The sequence below is a fragment of the Cygnus atratus genome, chromosome 1 (genome assembly GCF_013377495.2).
Source record: "Cygnus atratus isolate AKBS03 ecotype Queensland, Australia chromosome 1, CAtr_DNAZoo_HiC_assembly, whole genome shotgun sequence".
Classification (NCBI taxonomy): Eukaryota; Metazoa; Chordata; class Aves; order Anseriformes; family Anatidae; genus Cygnus; species Cygnus atratus.
In genome coordinates, this window is record NC_066362.1 from 104,537,533 (window position 1) to 104,550,636 (window position 13,104).

Here is a 13,104-nt window from a genome sequence, read left to right on the forward strand (position 1 = left end):
ATCTTCATATACCAGGAGAGCTCTTATAACTGTGGCATAAAAGTTCATTGAGAAGTTTTTGGTAGTCACACAGAGCCTCTCTGAAACATTCAGAATTTTTAGCATTTTAAGACTATTCTAGCACATCAAGTTACTGGCAGACACAAAGCCCATTATAAGGAACAGTCATTGAGAGTGAAAATTGGATTCACAGTTTTCACATAGGAAATCTGATTACCAGTGTTATGCTTGAATGATATCATGTGATCCAACTAATCACTCACTGCTCAAGTTTCAAATACAGAGATCTGTTCACAAACAAACTGTAAACCAAAACATATTTGAGCCAGAATAAAATAAACCAACGACTGTCTCCTTATTATGTTTCAGCCAAACCTCCTCTGAAACACCTGGTCATGCCTCTCTGAGACACAATACTGGACTAGATAGCCTTAGGTTTCATCCTGCATGGCAGTTTCTGTTTTTACTGATATTTTGAAGTCTTGTCTGTCATAAAACTGTGTGCTTGTTTCTGTGCACAGAGCTGAGTTTCATACAGAATCAATACAGATGAAATTGTTTCTACTTGAATATTTAACAGACAGAAGAAAAACAAAAGCAGATTCTCAGCTAAGTATTGGTTTTTTCATGCCTCTGTACTCAGAATTGCACATCTCCAGGCTAGTGCAAAATGTACTTGAAAAGGCAGTATGGTTTTTAAGAGGCAATTTCATTCATGTGCTAGTACTTTTCACTATTGAAAATAATTTAATTCAGAGATATTACTCATAATGCCCAGAAGCAAATAATTGTTCTTGTGGTCCCTTTGTTTTAATCAATGAAAAAGTATATGAATGTGTACATTTTGAGAGAGGCCTTAAATGAAGCCATTCTTTAGAAGGGCTGTTTGTTTTTCAGTTTGGGTGTGCAAGAATATGGAGGAGTTTAGTACAAGTAATGAGAAAAAGATTGCTTGTGTAACTCACTGTAATTAATGTGGCATTTTAGTACCCGAAAGGGTGTTTCTCTTCAGTTTATGTCAGTAACGGAAGCCCCCTGAACTTCTGTTTACTTCATCGGTAGATCTTCATTTGTGGTGTTTTTAATTAACAAGTCCTAAATTCACTCTAATTTTCTCTTCTTATGTAGTAATAGCTACTAGTCATCTACACTAAATCCTGTGGGTGACTTGGATGACAAAACTCTCTGAGGTTTTTATTTCTCCAGACTGGCTTTCTTCAGGGTGATAGTATCTACCTTTTCCCAGCAGGAAGTTATCATCAGGAATTCCCCCTCACTTCGATTGCACATTTTGTGTGTTCTAGGTCAGCTGCTGCTCCCACACAGTTACAACAGCTTCAGTAATGGCAGATCAAGACTTTTATATGCAAATCGCACCTTAGTATTGCCAGGAGCTGCCCCTGAAGACTGAAGGAGTTTACACTGCAGTTGTTGAGAGAGGTGATTAGAGAAGAAAAATCCTGCCTTCGTTAGCGGGTCGGGACTGTGATCCAGCATTGTGTATATTCACGAAGTCAGGATCCTCAGCTTTGTCTGCCTTTGAGTAACTCTGCCACCAAGCATTCTCTTTTTTTTCCTTCCTTATAGGAAAATGTGTGGTTTTTTTTGACCTTTTTGAATGAAATACAAGCCTTGAACAATAATTTCTAGTGTCGGTGGAATATACAGTGTCTCTTTCTGTGCTATGTCTGTAGACCTAGGAAAGTTTAACTGTATCATAGTCTCAAGCTAACTAACCAATTAAAATATTTTTAATACTTCATGTACAAAGTTCACATATTAAATTGCTAGCATATAGAGGCTCCAGTCTTGGAGCTACATCCAGACAGAGAAAGCCCTTGTTTCCAGACAGGACAGATTTTGACCAATCTTCGTACAAGCACAAGAGGCCACTTGCAGGGTCATGATCTCAGCAAACTTGGCAACTCTTTTCTCCTGCCATCCATCTTGCAAAGTTTGATAATTTTGTTAATGCTCCAGCTGTTGGATGTGATTATGAAAGAGCTCTTGCTTTCATGCTCTCTTTAATTTTGTAGCCTTAGTAGTTACAGATGACATTTTCAAAGACCGATTATAACTTCAAAATCTTGGATATTTTAAAAGTGTTTATGAAAGCAATATACAAGACTCAAAAGTAAGAACCAGTCTTCTTCCTCTCATAAATCTCATAATTTTTACAGCACTCTTCTGATTGTTGCTGTAGGGAGGAGGAAGCCTGAAAAATAGATTCATACCTAATTATTCTAAATTTACACCATTTTGAAGCAAGAATTGCAGGTGATTGTTTATTGTGCCTTTGTTCATCATTCTACATTCTGTTGTTTTCATGAGGAAATTGCCAAATGAACCATAAATTTTCACTCACCTGAAGTAGACCATGTGAGTATTTCAGAAGAAACATTTCACCAGTTAATTCTGTAGAGCTCCAAATTTATTTTTAAAAATTGGTCAGGTGCGTAAGAATAGGATAGTGTATGTAAAGTATTTCTTTCTCAAATACCTCCAGACAGTAGTATGTCAGAAATTACAGGAATTGTGAACTACAAGCCTCATCTTGGAACAGTGGAGCTGTAACTATTGTGGCTTTGGCATTTTCTCAAAATGAATAACTGGATGAGATACTAACTTGCTTCATGTTTTACAGTATCTTAAAATCTGTCATATGTCCAAAGGCTTAGTTTTAAGTAGTTTTTCCTGGAACATTTAAGGGAAAATTCATCTGAATATACCAGCAGTAGTATTTTGTAGTTTGAACTGAATATCTTAAGGAAGTTATTTTTATTACTGCATCTTTTATGTTTGAAGAGATATTTGTTTAATTTTCATAATATATAGCAAAAGTGAACAGCTGTTCTACAGTTGTCTTAGTCATTCCTTAATAGCTTCATTTTTCTAACCCTCTCTTGGGATGTTTATACACACTATTGACAACTTTGATTTCTGATTCACTGGAATGCAACTAAGCAAATAATCAGAAAAAATGTCTGTAGGAAGGATGAGGAGGAAATGTTTCCTAAAAATGAGTTAAAATATTTTTCATCTTTTTTTACAGCTGCTTTGCAGGAAACACTAACATCTATCATAGATTAAAAAAAGTGAAATTGTCAAGTTTTGTGTGCTAGTTCTGTCTGAAGACGATATATTCTAAAGTTTTGCATCCTGTTAACTCACGATGGTTTTAAAACAACAAAAAAGCTCCCTAGCAAGCATATCTAATTCTTCTTGAATAGACACTACACTGTAAAAAATTACATTAAAAGGAAGTTACTTACATTACAAAGTGAAACATATGAAAGCTAGGAAATGGCACATTTACAGGTCTAAATCTGTTCTGAAGATCTAATGTGGCAGGGGCCTGCTAGAAAATGATGGTACTTCAACGCATACTCATAGGTATGTCTTGGTCTCCTTAAGAATCAGTGACTGTAATGTGTTCTTCACACTCTTAAGAGTAAACACAAGAGAAGCCTCAACTATTGCAAGGTTTCGTTGCCTGTACACTTAATGGTGTCTCATGGAGCAGATGAAAAACATTACATTGGAGCTTCTCTGACTTCTGGATTGCTTGTTTGTGTTGCCTTACAAAATTCTGAATCCTGTTTGGGTTTTCTTTCCCCATTGTGATTCTTTGGTAAATGAGATCAGCTCTTAGGCTTGAGATTTGTCAGCCTGGTCTCACAGGACATGTGGTGCAATTCCTGCTGTGCACTGCAAATGGACATCAAGCTAAATTCCAAAATACCCATCTAGTAGAAAAGAGTTTATTCACATCAATGATGAGACCAGACATACAGCTCTGTGTTTTGTCATTTTTTTTTTCTTTTGTATGTGTGTGTATTTCTATTCAATAAGAAGCATAAGTGTTTTTTTTTTTTTAAACAGAAAAATACTTACAGCCCACATTTCACATTTATCTAATGATGTAATTCTTAGGGAGAAGTGGAAATCAGAGAATGGAGGCAGTAAGCAATATGCTATGAGGTATATAACACTAAGGACTTAGGACATAAACAGAGCATGTGCTTTGCTTCATAGTTCTTCATCGCTGAGTTTTGTTTTGTTTTGTTTAAAAAAAAAAAAAAACTCCTCAGGTTTATTTTATAATTGTTTTGTACACCTTTCTTTCCGAGTTCTTTTGGTTGTTCATAGATTCTTGGTATGTATGTATGTATAGACTTCTCGTATGTATGTAACATGCAATATGCAGAAGAAGAAAAACTTGTAAGGAATGTATATGTGGGAAGAGTTTGGAGGGTGCCTTGGAGCATCCCTTCTCATTGCAGGACACAGTTTCCTAGGACATGATTTGTTTGGAGGCTTTCAGTTTTTCTCCACAAACTGATGTTTCTTCGTGTCTTTGGAACCACTTCTTCAACTGAGACTCCAAATGTCTGTAACAGATGCAAGTGTGCTAGATCAGTCCCACTGAATGTACAGATGCCAGATTTATTGGGAGTGACACTAAAATTAATAAGTACACACTGCAATTTAAAGGATAATATTATGCAAATATTCCTAAGCATGACACATTAAAAGATAGTTACATTTTATACACATCCATTAATATTTTTCCTTGAATATCAAGTAAGTACTACCTCCCACCTGCCATCTCTCCTATATTTTCACTTGCTGTGATGGTTAGATGTCATAAACCTGTCATAATGCTGTGACTAGGCTTTTTGGTTCACAGAACCTTGCATACTCTGCATTTATCTTGTGCTCAGCATCTTTTAAACTGATTGCATATTTCAAACTGTACCAAAAAGCCATCTTTTTGTCATTTTTTTTTCTCCTATGGGGCAGATTCTGAATTGCTTTTGATAACTTTCTAGCATAGAGCCTTGCTTTATTTTGCCTCTAACAAGTATATCAAAAATAATTTTTAACAGGTTATGTTAAGTCCATCATGCACTCCTACTTCAGACTTACATTTATGCATATTACGGTGTCACTCGCTTTGGAAAGCAGGTAGCAAGTCTAGGTGCTTAGGCTTTGATGGTGGTGGTATTTAGCTCACAAGCTACCTAAGCCACCATTTTAACAGCACTGTTAAATCATAACAGCGGATTTCTTCCTCCCTGGACTTTTATCAGCAACTTAGGTCAGACTACCCTAATCACTTCCAGTACATCTTTAAAACTCTAGATCTACTCTTTCATATTAAAGAGAGAGAAAAAAATAAAATAAAATAAAATAAAACAAAAAAACATCCACAGCAGCTTAAAAAAAATGTAAAGAATACTTAGGCCATATCCTCTTGCCCCCATCCCTGTCTGTCTGACACAAATACATACTTCCTGTTTGTTTTAGTTTATAAACATTTTCAATTCTTAACACCTGAATGTTAATGTTAGCATTTGACAACTAAGTAAACAGACAAATTGCCAAAGTCTATAAGCAGTCACGGTTCTTGTTGAATCTTAGTAGCATTTGAAATGTTAGTATTTTAATTTTCTGATCATGGCTGGCCATTAATGCCATTGTAGCTGTGCCCTTAAGTGCTATGATTTCTTTTCCCCCATCCAAAATTAAGAGCTTTTCTGAAGAAAGTATATGGCAGGTTGGTTTCTTCTTGCTGTTGGTTACATGGCATGGAGGCTTGGTAGGTTCGTTATAGGGAAGCAGCTTGCTGAAGATTTGAAAACTTGTTCCTGTTATAATACCAGCCCTGCCTTTTTGGTGAGTAGTAACAGGAAAGTCATGATCTCTATGACCATTTTGTAGCTGCAAGGGATAGGAAAGACATGTGAAGACCCATATGTATAACACACTGCACCAAACAGTTCCCTCCTCTCCTGTTATCCTTCACAAGGTGGTAACACCTTTTCCAAATTTTACTAGTGAATGTACTTTTTCACGTGAGTAGTCCCTTTATTTTCATAAATTCAATTTTATTGTGAAATACAGTGTATAATTCTTGATATTCTATTCACATGTACAGAAACAGTAACTCTAGGCTACAATTCACATGCATTCACTTAGATGAATCATATAAAAACAGTTATAGTCTAAAAGCACAAAACTGACAAAGACATCAAACTGGGAAATCTACTTACAGGGAAAGTCAGAAGTATTACGTAGATACTTAATAAATTAACTAATAGACTTGACTATAAGTCTGTACTAATGATGCACATAGCTGTAATGGCAACAGTATGAAAATGCGATTAGCAACATCATAGTCAGGTATGTCAATATTTACAGTTTAAGTAGCATTGATATCCTTTTACAAAATTGAAATGATTGGATTTTATCTCTAATCTGAACAAAATATATTTTATGGAACATAGCATTTTCTAAAGTTTTTCTGTCCAAATTTATTTTAAATGTAACTTTAAGGTCCTCATTTTTCTAGCAGAGAAAGGATCACAAGCTACACTGGAAAATGAAAAATTCTGAATAAATATTATTATATAATTATATACAGTTATTGGATTTATGTTTAAAATAATGGAAATATGCATGTGGAATATAGATAAAAGATTGTTACTTATGATAAAATTTTATCATCTGATACCTTGATTCAGCAAAACCCAAACATTTTTGGTTATACGTCTGCTGAGGTTTTCATGTTTATACTCCAGTTAGGAAGAAGGACTCCTGAAGCGCTGATATCAAAAGTGAAAAAATGATAGAAATCTTGACATCTAAGTACGTTTGATATTTTGAAGGGAACACACTGAAAAAGAGAAAGAAAGTGTTTAGATTAGACTAGCTTCCAACAGCAAAAGGTAAATAAGAAAGAGAAAGTGGCTGGGTATAATCCAAATAAACCTGGTTGGTGATGAGAAGTTATGAAATATAGATGATATAGATCATGGAATAATTTTTTCACAGTCAGCATTTTAGCAGGAACAAGGAGATTAATTAAACTTTATATTAAAATAAACAGTAGGTATCTATGTGGTTAAGTATTTGAATAGCAATTGAATATTCCTAAAAGTTGTACGATATTATCAGTATAATAGACTTGATTATACAGAGTAAAAGAATTCATGTTAACCATGCTGTCATTTAAATAGTACATCATAGATGTGCTCCTGGGAAATAAGTTCCCTCAAAGCACAGAAATCCAAATTGTGAGAGAAGATAAGAATGAACAATGAAAATACTTTATTCCATGTAGGTTATTATACTGCTCTTATCATCATAATATCTGATTACTTTCCGGTGGTGCATTAAGCTATGGGATTAGCATCTGCTGCTTAGTGCTCTGCTTTTGTATGGTGATTCTTGTAGGTTTGGGGAAGGAGAAATAGGGAAGCTGTGAAAACTTTCTTAAATGTTAACAAATTCTGCATGTGGAAATATAAAATAAAAGAGGTGGAACGAAATAGCAATAATGATGAAAATTGTATCCAGTTAGGTGAAAGAGAACAGATTTGCATGTGTTGGCTGACACTGCAGACTTTTGGAAGGCTACTAAACGGGGCTGCCATTTGATCCATGAATGTTGCTATCTCTTTCAAGAGTAGTTCAGAAATGTCTAAGAGACTATTAAAAGACATAATTACCTATAAAAAAAGGTCAGAATTTTTGGCTAGTGGACTTTAATCAACCTCATTTTTCATTTGGGAAGGAAAAAAAGTTTCCAAAATCTTATAATCTTTATAATTCTGTAAGCTTGTTTCCAGAGCAGGAGGAGTTTGAGAGAGCCCTCCATTTGGTAAAGCACTGTTCTGTCCAGCAAGGAATTCTGGTAGCTGGGGAGCTGGCTACCTTGTGTTCTAGTGGTGCAGTGCTGAAGAGAGACTTAGAAAACCTGCATGCACAATATACTCAAAATATTAAACGAATAAGAGGCAAATCCTGTTTGCTAAAAAAGCTAAAAAATAAAGCAGTGTTCATTCAGTACATGGAAATAGCTAGAGATTTAAAATGCATAAACAGGCAGAGGCTGAGGCAATTTGAACACTACAGAGTAAAAAGATATCAAACAATTAAAGGCACTCTTTCCACCGAATATAAAGGGAATTTTATGATATTTCAAAAAGCTTTGCAATTCTCATGTACTTTTGCTAAAATTTTCTGGAGATAGCTCCAAGAAAATTCTATTTTAAAGTAAAGATCTTGTACTACTTTTAAGAGAGTAATGAAATGAATAAATGAGTTTCTGAAAAAAAAAATCATACACAAAATGTATTTTTAAAATACCTGTGCACAGTATGTGTTAAAAAAATGGCCAATTAAATGAATAATTCTTCGTTGAAGATACCAGACTTTAAAATTTCTTGATAATTTTATTTAAATCCATATCTAACCTACCTAGTGAGAACAGGATCTCTTTGCATTGTTTTTATTTTGTGTTAGAGGTTATTCTGTAATTGTGACAATTGTCTTTCTCACAGCTATTACACATTTCTAAGTTATGTCAAACAAGAAATTGAAATTTCACTTTGTAACTTTTTCTTTAACTGGAAAAAGCATCACATTTGAAATTACATTGTTCATCCGATCAAATACTTTAATTCATAAAACAATGCAGGACTTGAACTTAGACCCAGATATTTTATAAAAATTGGTCTGGATTTTTACCTAAATCATTTTATGCCAAATAATGTTTTCACAAATCCTGGAAAGGCAAAGCAACGTAATTCGTTAGATAGAAGAGACATTATTTACTGCTTTGAGTGAAATAAGATACTTAAGAGTTAAAATAAATAATTTGTAACTTTTAGAGGTCAACTATTGATGGTCTAGCTTCACTCACAGTGTAGGTGGACTGGTATTCACATCCAGAGATATCATCAATAGATTGATACCTCTATTGTTAAGCATCATACAAGAATAGTACCTTCAGAAATTCACAGTGTGAACTTGCCTGAAATTTGTATGGTTGCTACCTAAACATTTTGGCAAACTTCATGAATTGCACTATACAACCTGACATCAGGAGCAGAATCTCATTTATTGAAGAGATGAACCCTAATTTGCAACAACTTATTGATTATCCTTCCTCTCCAGGAGAAGTAAGTATGTATTCTATTGGTAGTGGTTTCTTACAGTAACATGGAGACAATACCACAGGTGAAAAAACAAGACTACTCATCGGCTAAATAACTCTCTTTGATAAAGCCCACAGATCCACACTCTCTCTGCTATGGTCTCTGCTCCAGAACATGACTCGAAGGACAGCTTTCTGAGAGAGAAAAAGGGTGTGAGAGGGGTGAAACTCTGTCATACACTGTATTCAGGAGACTAACACGTTTCTCAGTGCCAAGCAATATTTTGACAAGTGTTCTTTGGCCATATATGTGTGGGCATGTGCACAAACTATAGTATCTACAGAGTAGCTCAGGATGGACAATACAGCTGAAGAGTAAGAATTACCATTTGTAAGTATTTTTTTTAAAGATTAAAAGTAATGAGGGGACTTAGGTCGCATATCAGTGACTCAACAAATGCAGACTTTTGGGGATGAGTTGCCAAAATAACTTAAAATATTTTTTGTAAACGAGTTTGAGATGCGTAGTTTTTCTCCCAGAAGAAAAGAAGACCTTTCAGAATGAAAACCACAACAGGAGGTTTGAATGAAATAGTGCTGTGGTAGAAAGGCTTGTTTGGCAAAAATGTTTATTTCCTACAATAAATTTTGCTTACAAATGCTTAGCGATTAGGATTTACATCATGACTGACAATGTATAAAATTTTTGCCTCAGTCTTCACTGGCAAGAGCTCCAGCCACATAGCCCAGAAGGCACAGGCAGGGTCTGGGAGAATAAAGAACCACCCATTGTAGGAAGATCAGGTTTGAGACCATCTAATGAACCCAAAGGTATACAGTGTAAAATAAGGAGGTGATTGGTGACAGCCAACATAGTTTCACTAAGGGCAGATCGTGCCTGACAAATCTGGTGACCTTCTACAATGGGGTTACGACATTGGTGAATAGGGGAAGAGCAACTGACATCATCTACCTGAACTTGTGCAAAGCATTTGATACTGTCCTGCATGATAGCCTTATCTCTAAATTGGAGAGACATGGATTTGGCAGATGGGCCACTAGGTAGGTAAGGAATTCGCTGGATGTTTGCACTCAAAGAGTTGCGGTCAATGGCTCAATGTCCAAGTGGAGATCAGTGATGAGCGGTGTTCCTCAGGGGTGCGTGTTGGACCAGTGCTGTTTAACATCTTTGTCAGCGACATGAACAGTGAGATCAAGTGCACTCTCAGCAAGTTTGCAAATGACACCAATTTGTGTGGTGCAGTCGACACACTGGAGAGAAGGGATGCCATCCAGAGGGACCTGGGCAGGCTTGAGAGGTGGGCCTGTGTGAACCTCATGAAGTTCAACAAGGCCAAGTGCAAATTCCTGGGCCAGAGCAATCTAAAGCATAAATACAGGCTGAGAAGGGAATGGATTGAGTGTACCTCTGATGAAAAGGACCTGGGAGTGTTGGTTGATGAGAAAGAAGATCAACATGAGCTGGCAATGTGTGCTTGCGGCCCAGAAAGCCAACCATATCCTGGGCTGCATCAAAAGAAGTGAGGCAGGGCGAAGGAGATGATTGTCCCCCTCTTCTCTGCTCTCGTGAGACCCCACCTGGAGCACTGCATTCAACTCTGGGGCCCCCAGCACAAGGACATGGATGTATTAGCATGAGTCCAGAGGATGGCCATGAGGATGACCAAAGGGTTGGAGCACCTCTCCTATGAAGACAGGCTGAGGGAGTTGGGGTTGTTCAGCCTGGAGAAGAGGCTTTGGGGAAACCTTATATCAGCCTTGCAGTACCTAAAGGGAGCCTACAGGAAATCAGGAGAGCTACTCTTTGTCAGGGAATGTAGTGATAGCACAAAGGGTAATGATTTTAAATTAAAAATAAAAATAAAAAAATAATTAAAAAGTAGATTAGATATTAGGAAGAAATTTTACATGATTAGGGTGTTGAGGAACTGGAACGGGTTACCCAGACAAGTTGTTTAAGGTGAGGTGGTAGGGCTTTGAGCAGCCTGGTCTAGTGGGAGATGTCCTTACCCATGGAAGGAGGGTTTGGAACTAGATGATCTTTAAGGTCTCTTCCAATTCAAATCATTCTATGATTCTCTGATACAAATACTATATTCCTTTAAAAAAAAAAAAACAAAAAAGTCTACTATGTTGCCATATCTTTTGAGAGCAAAGCAGTACTTCTGCTTATTTATTTGGATTGTTAGGGCATCCCAGGCTCTTTGTTAGGCATAGAGACACCCATGAACGTCCTGAACAAGAAAGATAGCTGATGCCATTGAAGACAGAAGGAAGCTGACAAATGGGAAAGTAGATCAGGGTAATGAGCAGGCACATTATATGGTTCCCCACATATATATAGGAGGAGCCACTTAGCTATTTGAAACTGCTACAAGTTGCCAGTAGGTATCAGCAGAAGATATTGATCTGAGGTGAAAGGTGACATATTGATGGATGTTTTAGTTCATATTAATGTTATATGCTACTGGTTTGGTCATCTCTAAAGGCCTTGGTGAAGAATGGGATTTCCAGTGCTCTAGTGTTTTATGTTTTCATAATTAAAAACAGCATCTGCTATAGGTGGCTTTGATTTTTAAAGTTCCTGTGCTCAAGAAACTTGTGCATGCTTGGTTGTATTGTTATGGATGGTTCCCCTAATTTCAGTGAGAAGGCTAGTTGTAGTAAAGATGAATACAAGTAGAAGAATTTGCGTGATAAAGGCCTAGATACAGATCAGCTCCTCTCCCAGAGTATGGAAATAACAGATTCATCACTGGACATACTGAATCAAGGACATGCTTACTGCATACTTTGTGCCCATCATGACATTCTATAGTTTATTTTGTAAAAAATCATGCAGGAAATTGGCATTCTTTATGAAAGTTTCTCTTAAATTCCTGATTCCATGGCTGTTAATCCCCCGAGGACAGAACTAGATTCTGTTTGCAGAACTTAACTGCATTTTAACTAAAGGACTGTTTTCTACATGTTTCATTCTGCTTCTCCCCTGCTTGATAGAAGTTATCCGGAAATGCATTCCAGAAATCTGGTTGCTCTGTTTCATGTTCTGCAAGCGTTGGTTACCATAGTGTTTTAGAAAAATACCTTTTCAGGAAGCAGATATATAATCAAATATAGTCTGCTGAAGTTGTGCTGAATGAACCATCTGTTAACAAATTGAAAGTAACGTATTTGTAGATGAAATGATTCGTACACTTTAATTTCCTGTTACAATTGGAGAAATATAAAAAAGAGGGCATGAGACTATCTTTAGAAGCATCCGTGTATGTACCCTGAAGCTGCCTACCCTTTGAATACACCTGGTTATGAATGTCATATGGCAGTGTAATAAACTGACCTTCTTCAACAACCAAGTCTTTCTAGAAAGCAAACCAGACAGTACCTGCCACCTAGACTGCACATTTCTGCAGATACTCTATCTCTGAGCCACTGGAACAATTAATGCCTCCTAGTTATTAAGCCAGGATGTGCCCAGTACTGATCAAAATGCAGTACATCTATATTGGATCACTCATATTTAAAATAAAGGCCACTTTACATGTTGTTGTTTTAATAATGAATGTAAATTCCCATCTTTGATCCTGAAGAACTAGGCATTATACAAATTTAGAGTAAAATCACTTTAATGTCCTTAAGTCCATAAAGGTTATGTAAACATCTGCAAGTAGTTTAGAATTCCAGGAAGATGTTGAAACAATATTGAAGTACTCTTGTCACAATTTTTAAATAACAAATAAAGGTTTTCTGCTTATTCCTAGGGAAGATAAAAACACCTTCTAGGTACATGACCCTTCTTGGTCCTCTGAAATCTCTTTGGTGCTGTTCAGGCATTCAATAAACAGAATTTCAGACCAGTAAATAATGGAATATGCTATCTGTGTTTTTTGTCATTGTTGATTTTTTTTTTCCAGTGGTTCAGTATATTTCAAGCTCTCCAATAGTCATTCTGCACTTATTTGTAGTCTGTTACCCTTTGTGCAAGGCGGCAGCTTTGGCTGTCAAGTGTGAACTAAAACCATCTCTTAAGCTCAAGTGTGTTTTCAGCTAATCTATGGTAATGCTGGCTGTGATGCAGCTCCTGTCTCCCCATCAAGAAAGCAGTGTGATGTTAACATAAAATTCACTGTGTTATTTAT

At 36.3% G+C, this 13,104-nt stretch overlaps 1 protein-coding gene across 40 annotated transcripts in view; it reads left to right on the top strand.

Annotated features, from left to right (window-relative positions):
* LOC118247810 (uncharacterized) overlaps positions 1-13,104 on the top strand; it is a 364,491-nt gene that overhangs the window by 203,240 nt on the left and 148,147 nt on the right. For 5 of the 40 annotated variants that reach the window (XR_007707692.1, XR_007707694.1, XR_007707693.1 and 2 more), the window contains exon 11: positions 1,305-1,440. The exons of 33 other annotated variants lie outside the window; for them this stretch is intronic. Coding sequence is in view for 1 of the 7 variants with exons in the window: in XM_035546090.2 (XP_035401983.1) it covers positions 1,305-1,382 (78 nt within the window). In the remaining 6 variants the exon portion in view is untranslated. Of the gene's footprint in view, positions 1-1,304; positions 5,113-13,104 lie in introns of those variants that run through there. 2 more of the 40 variants (XR_004778553.2, XM_035546090.2) reach the window with 2 other exon arrangements.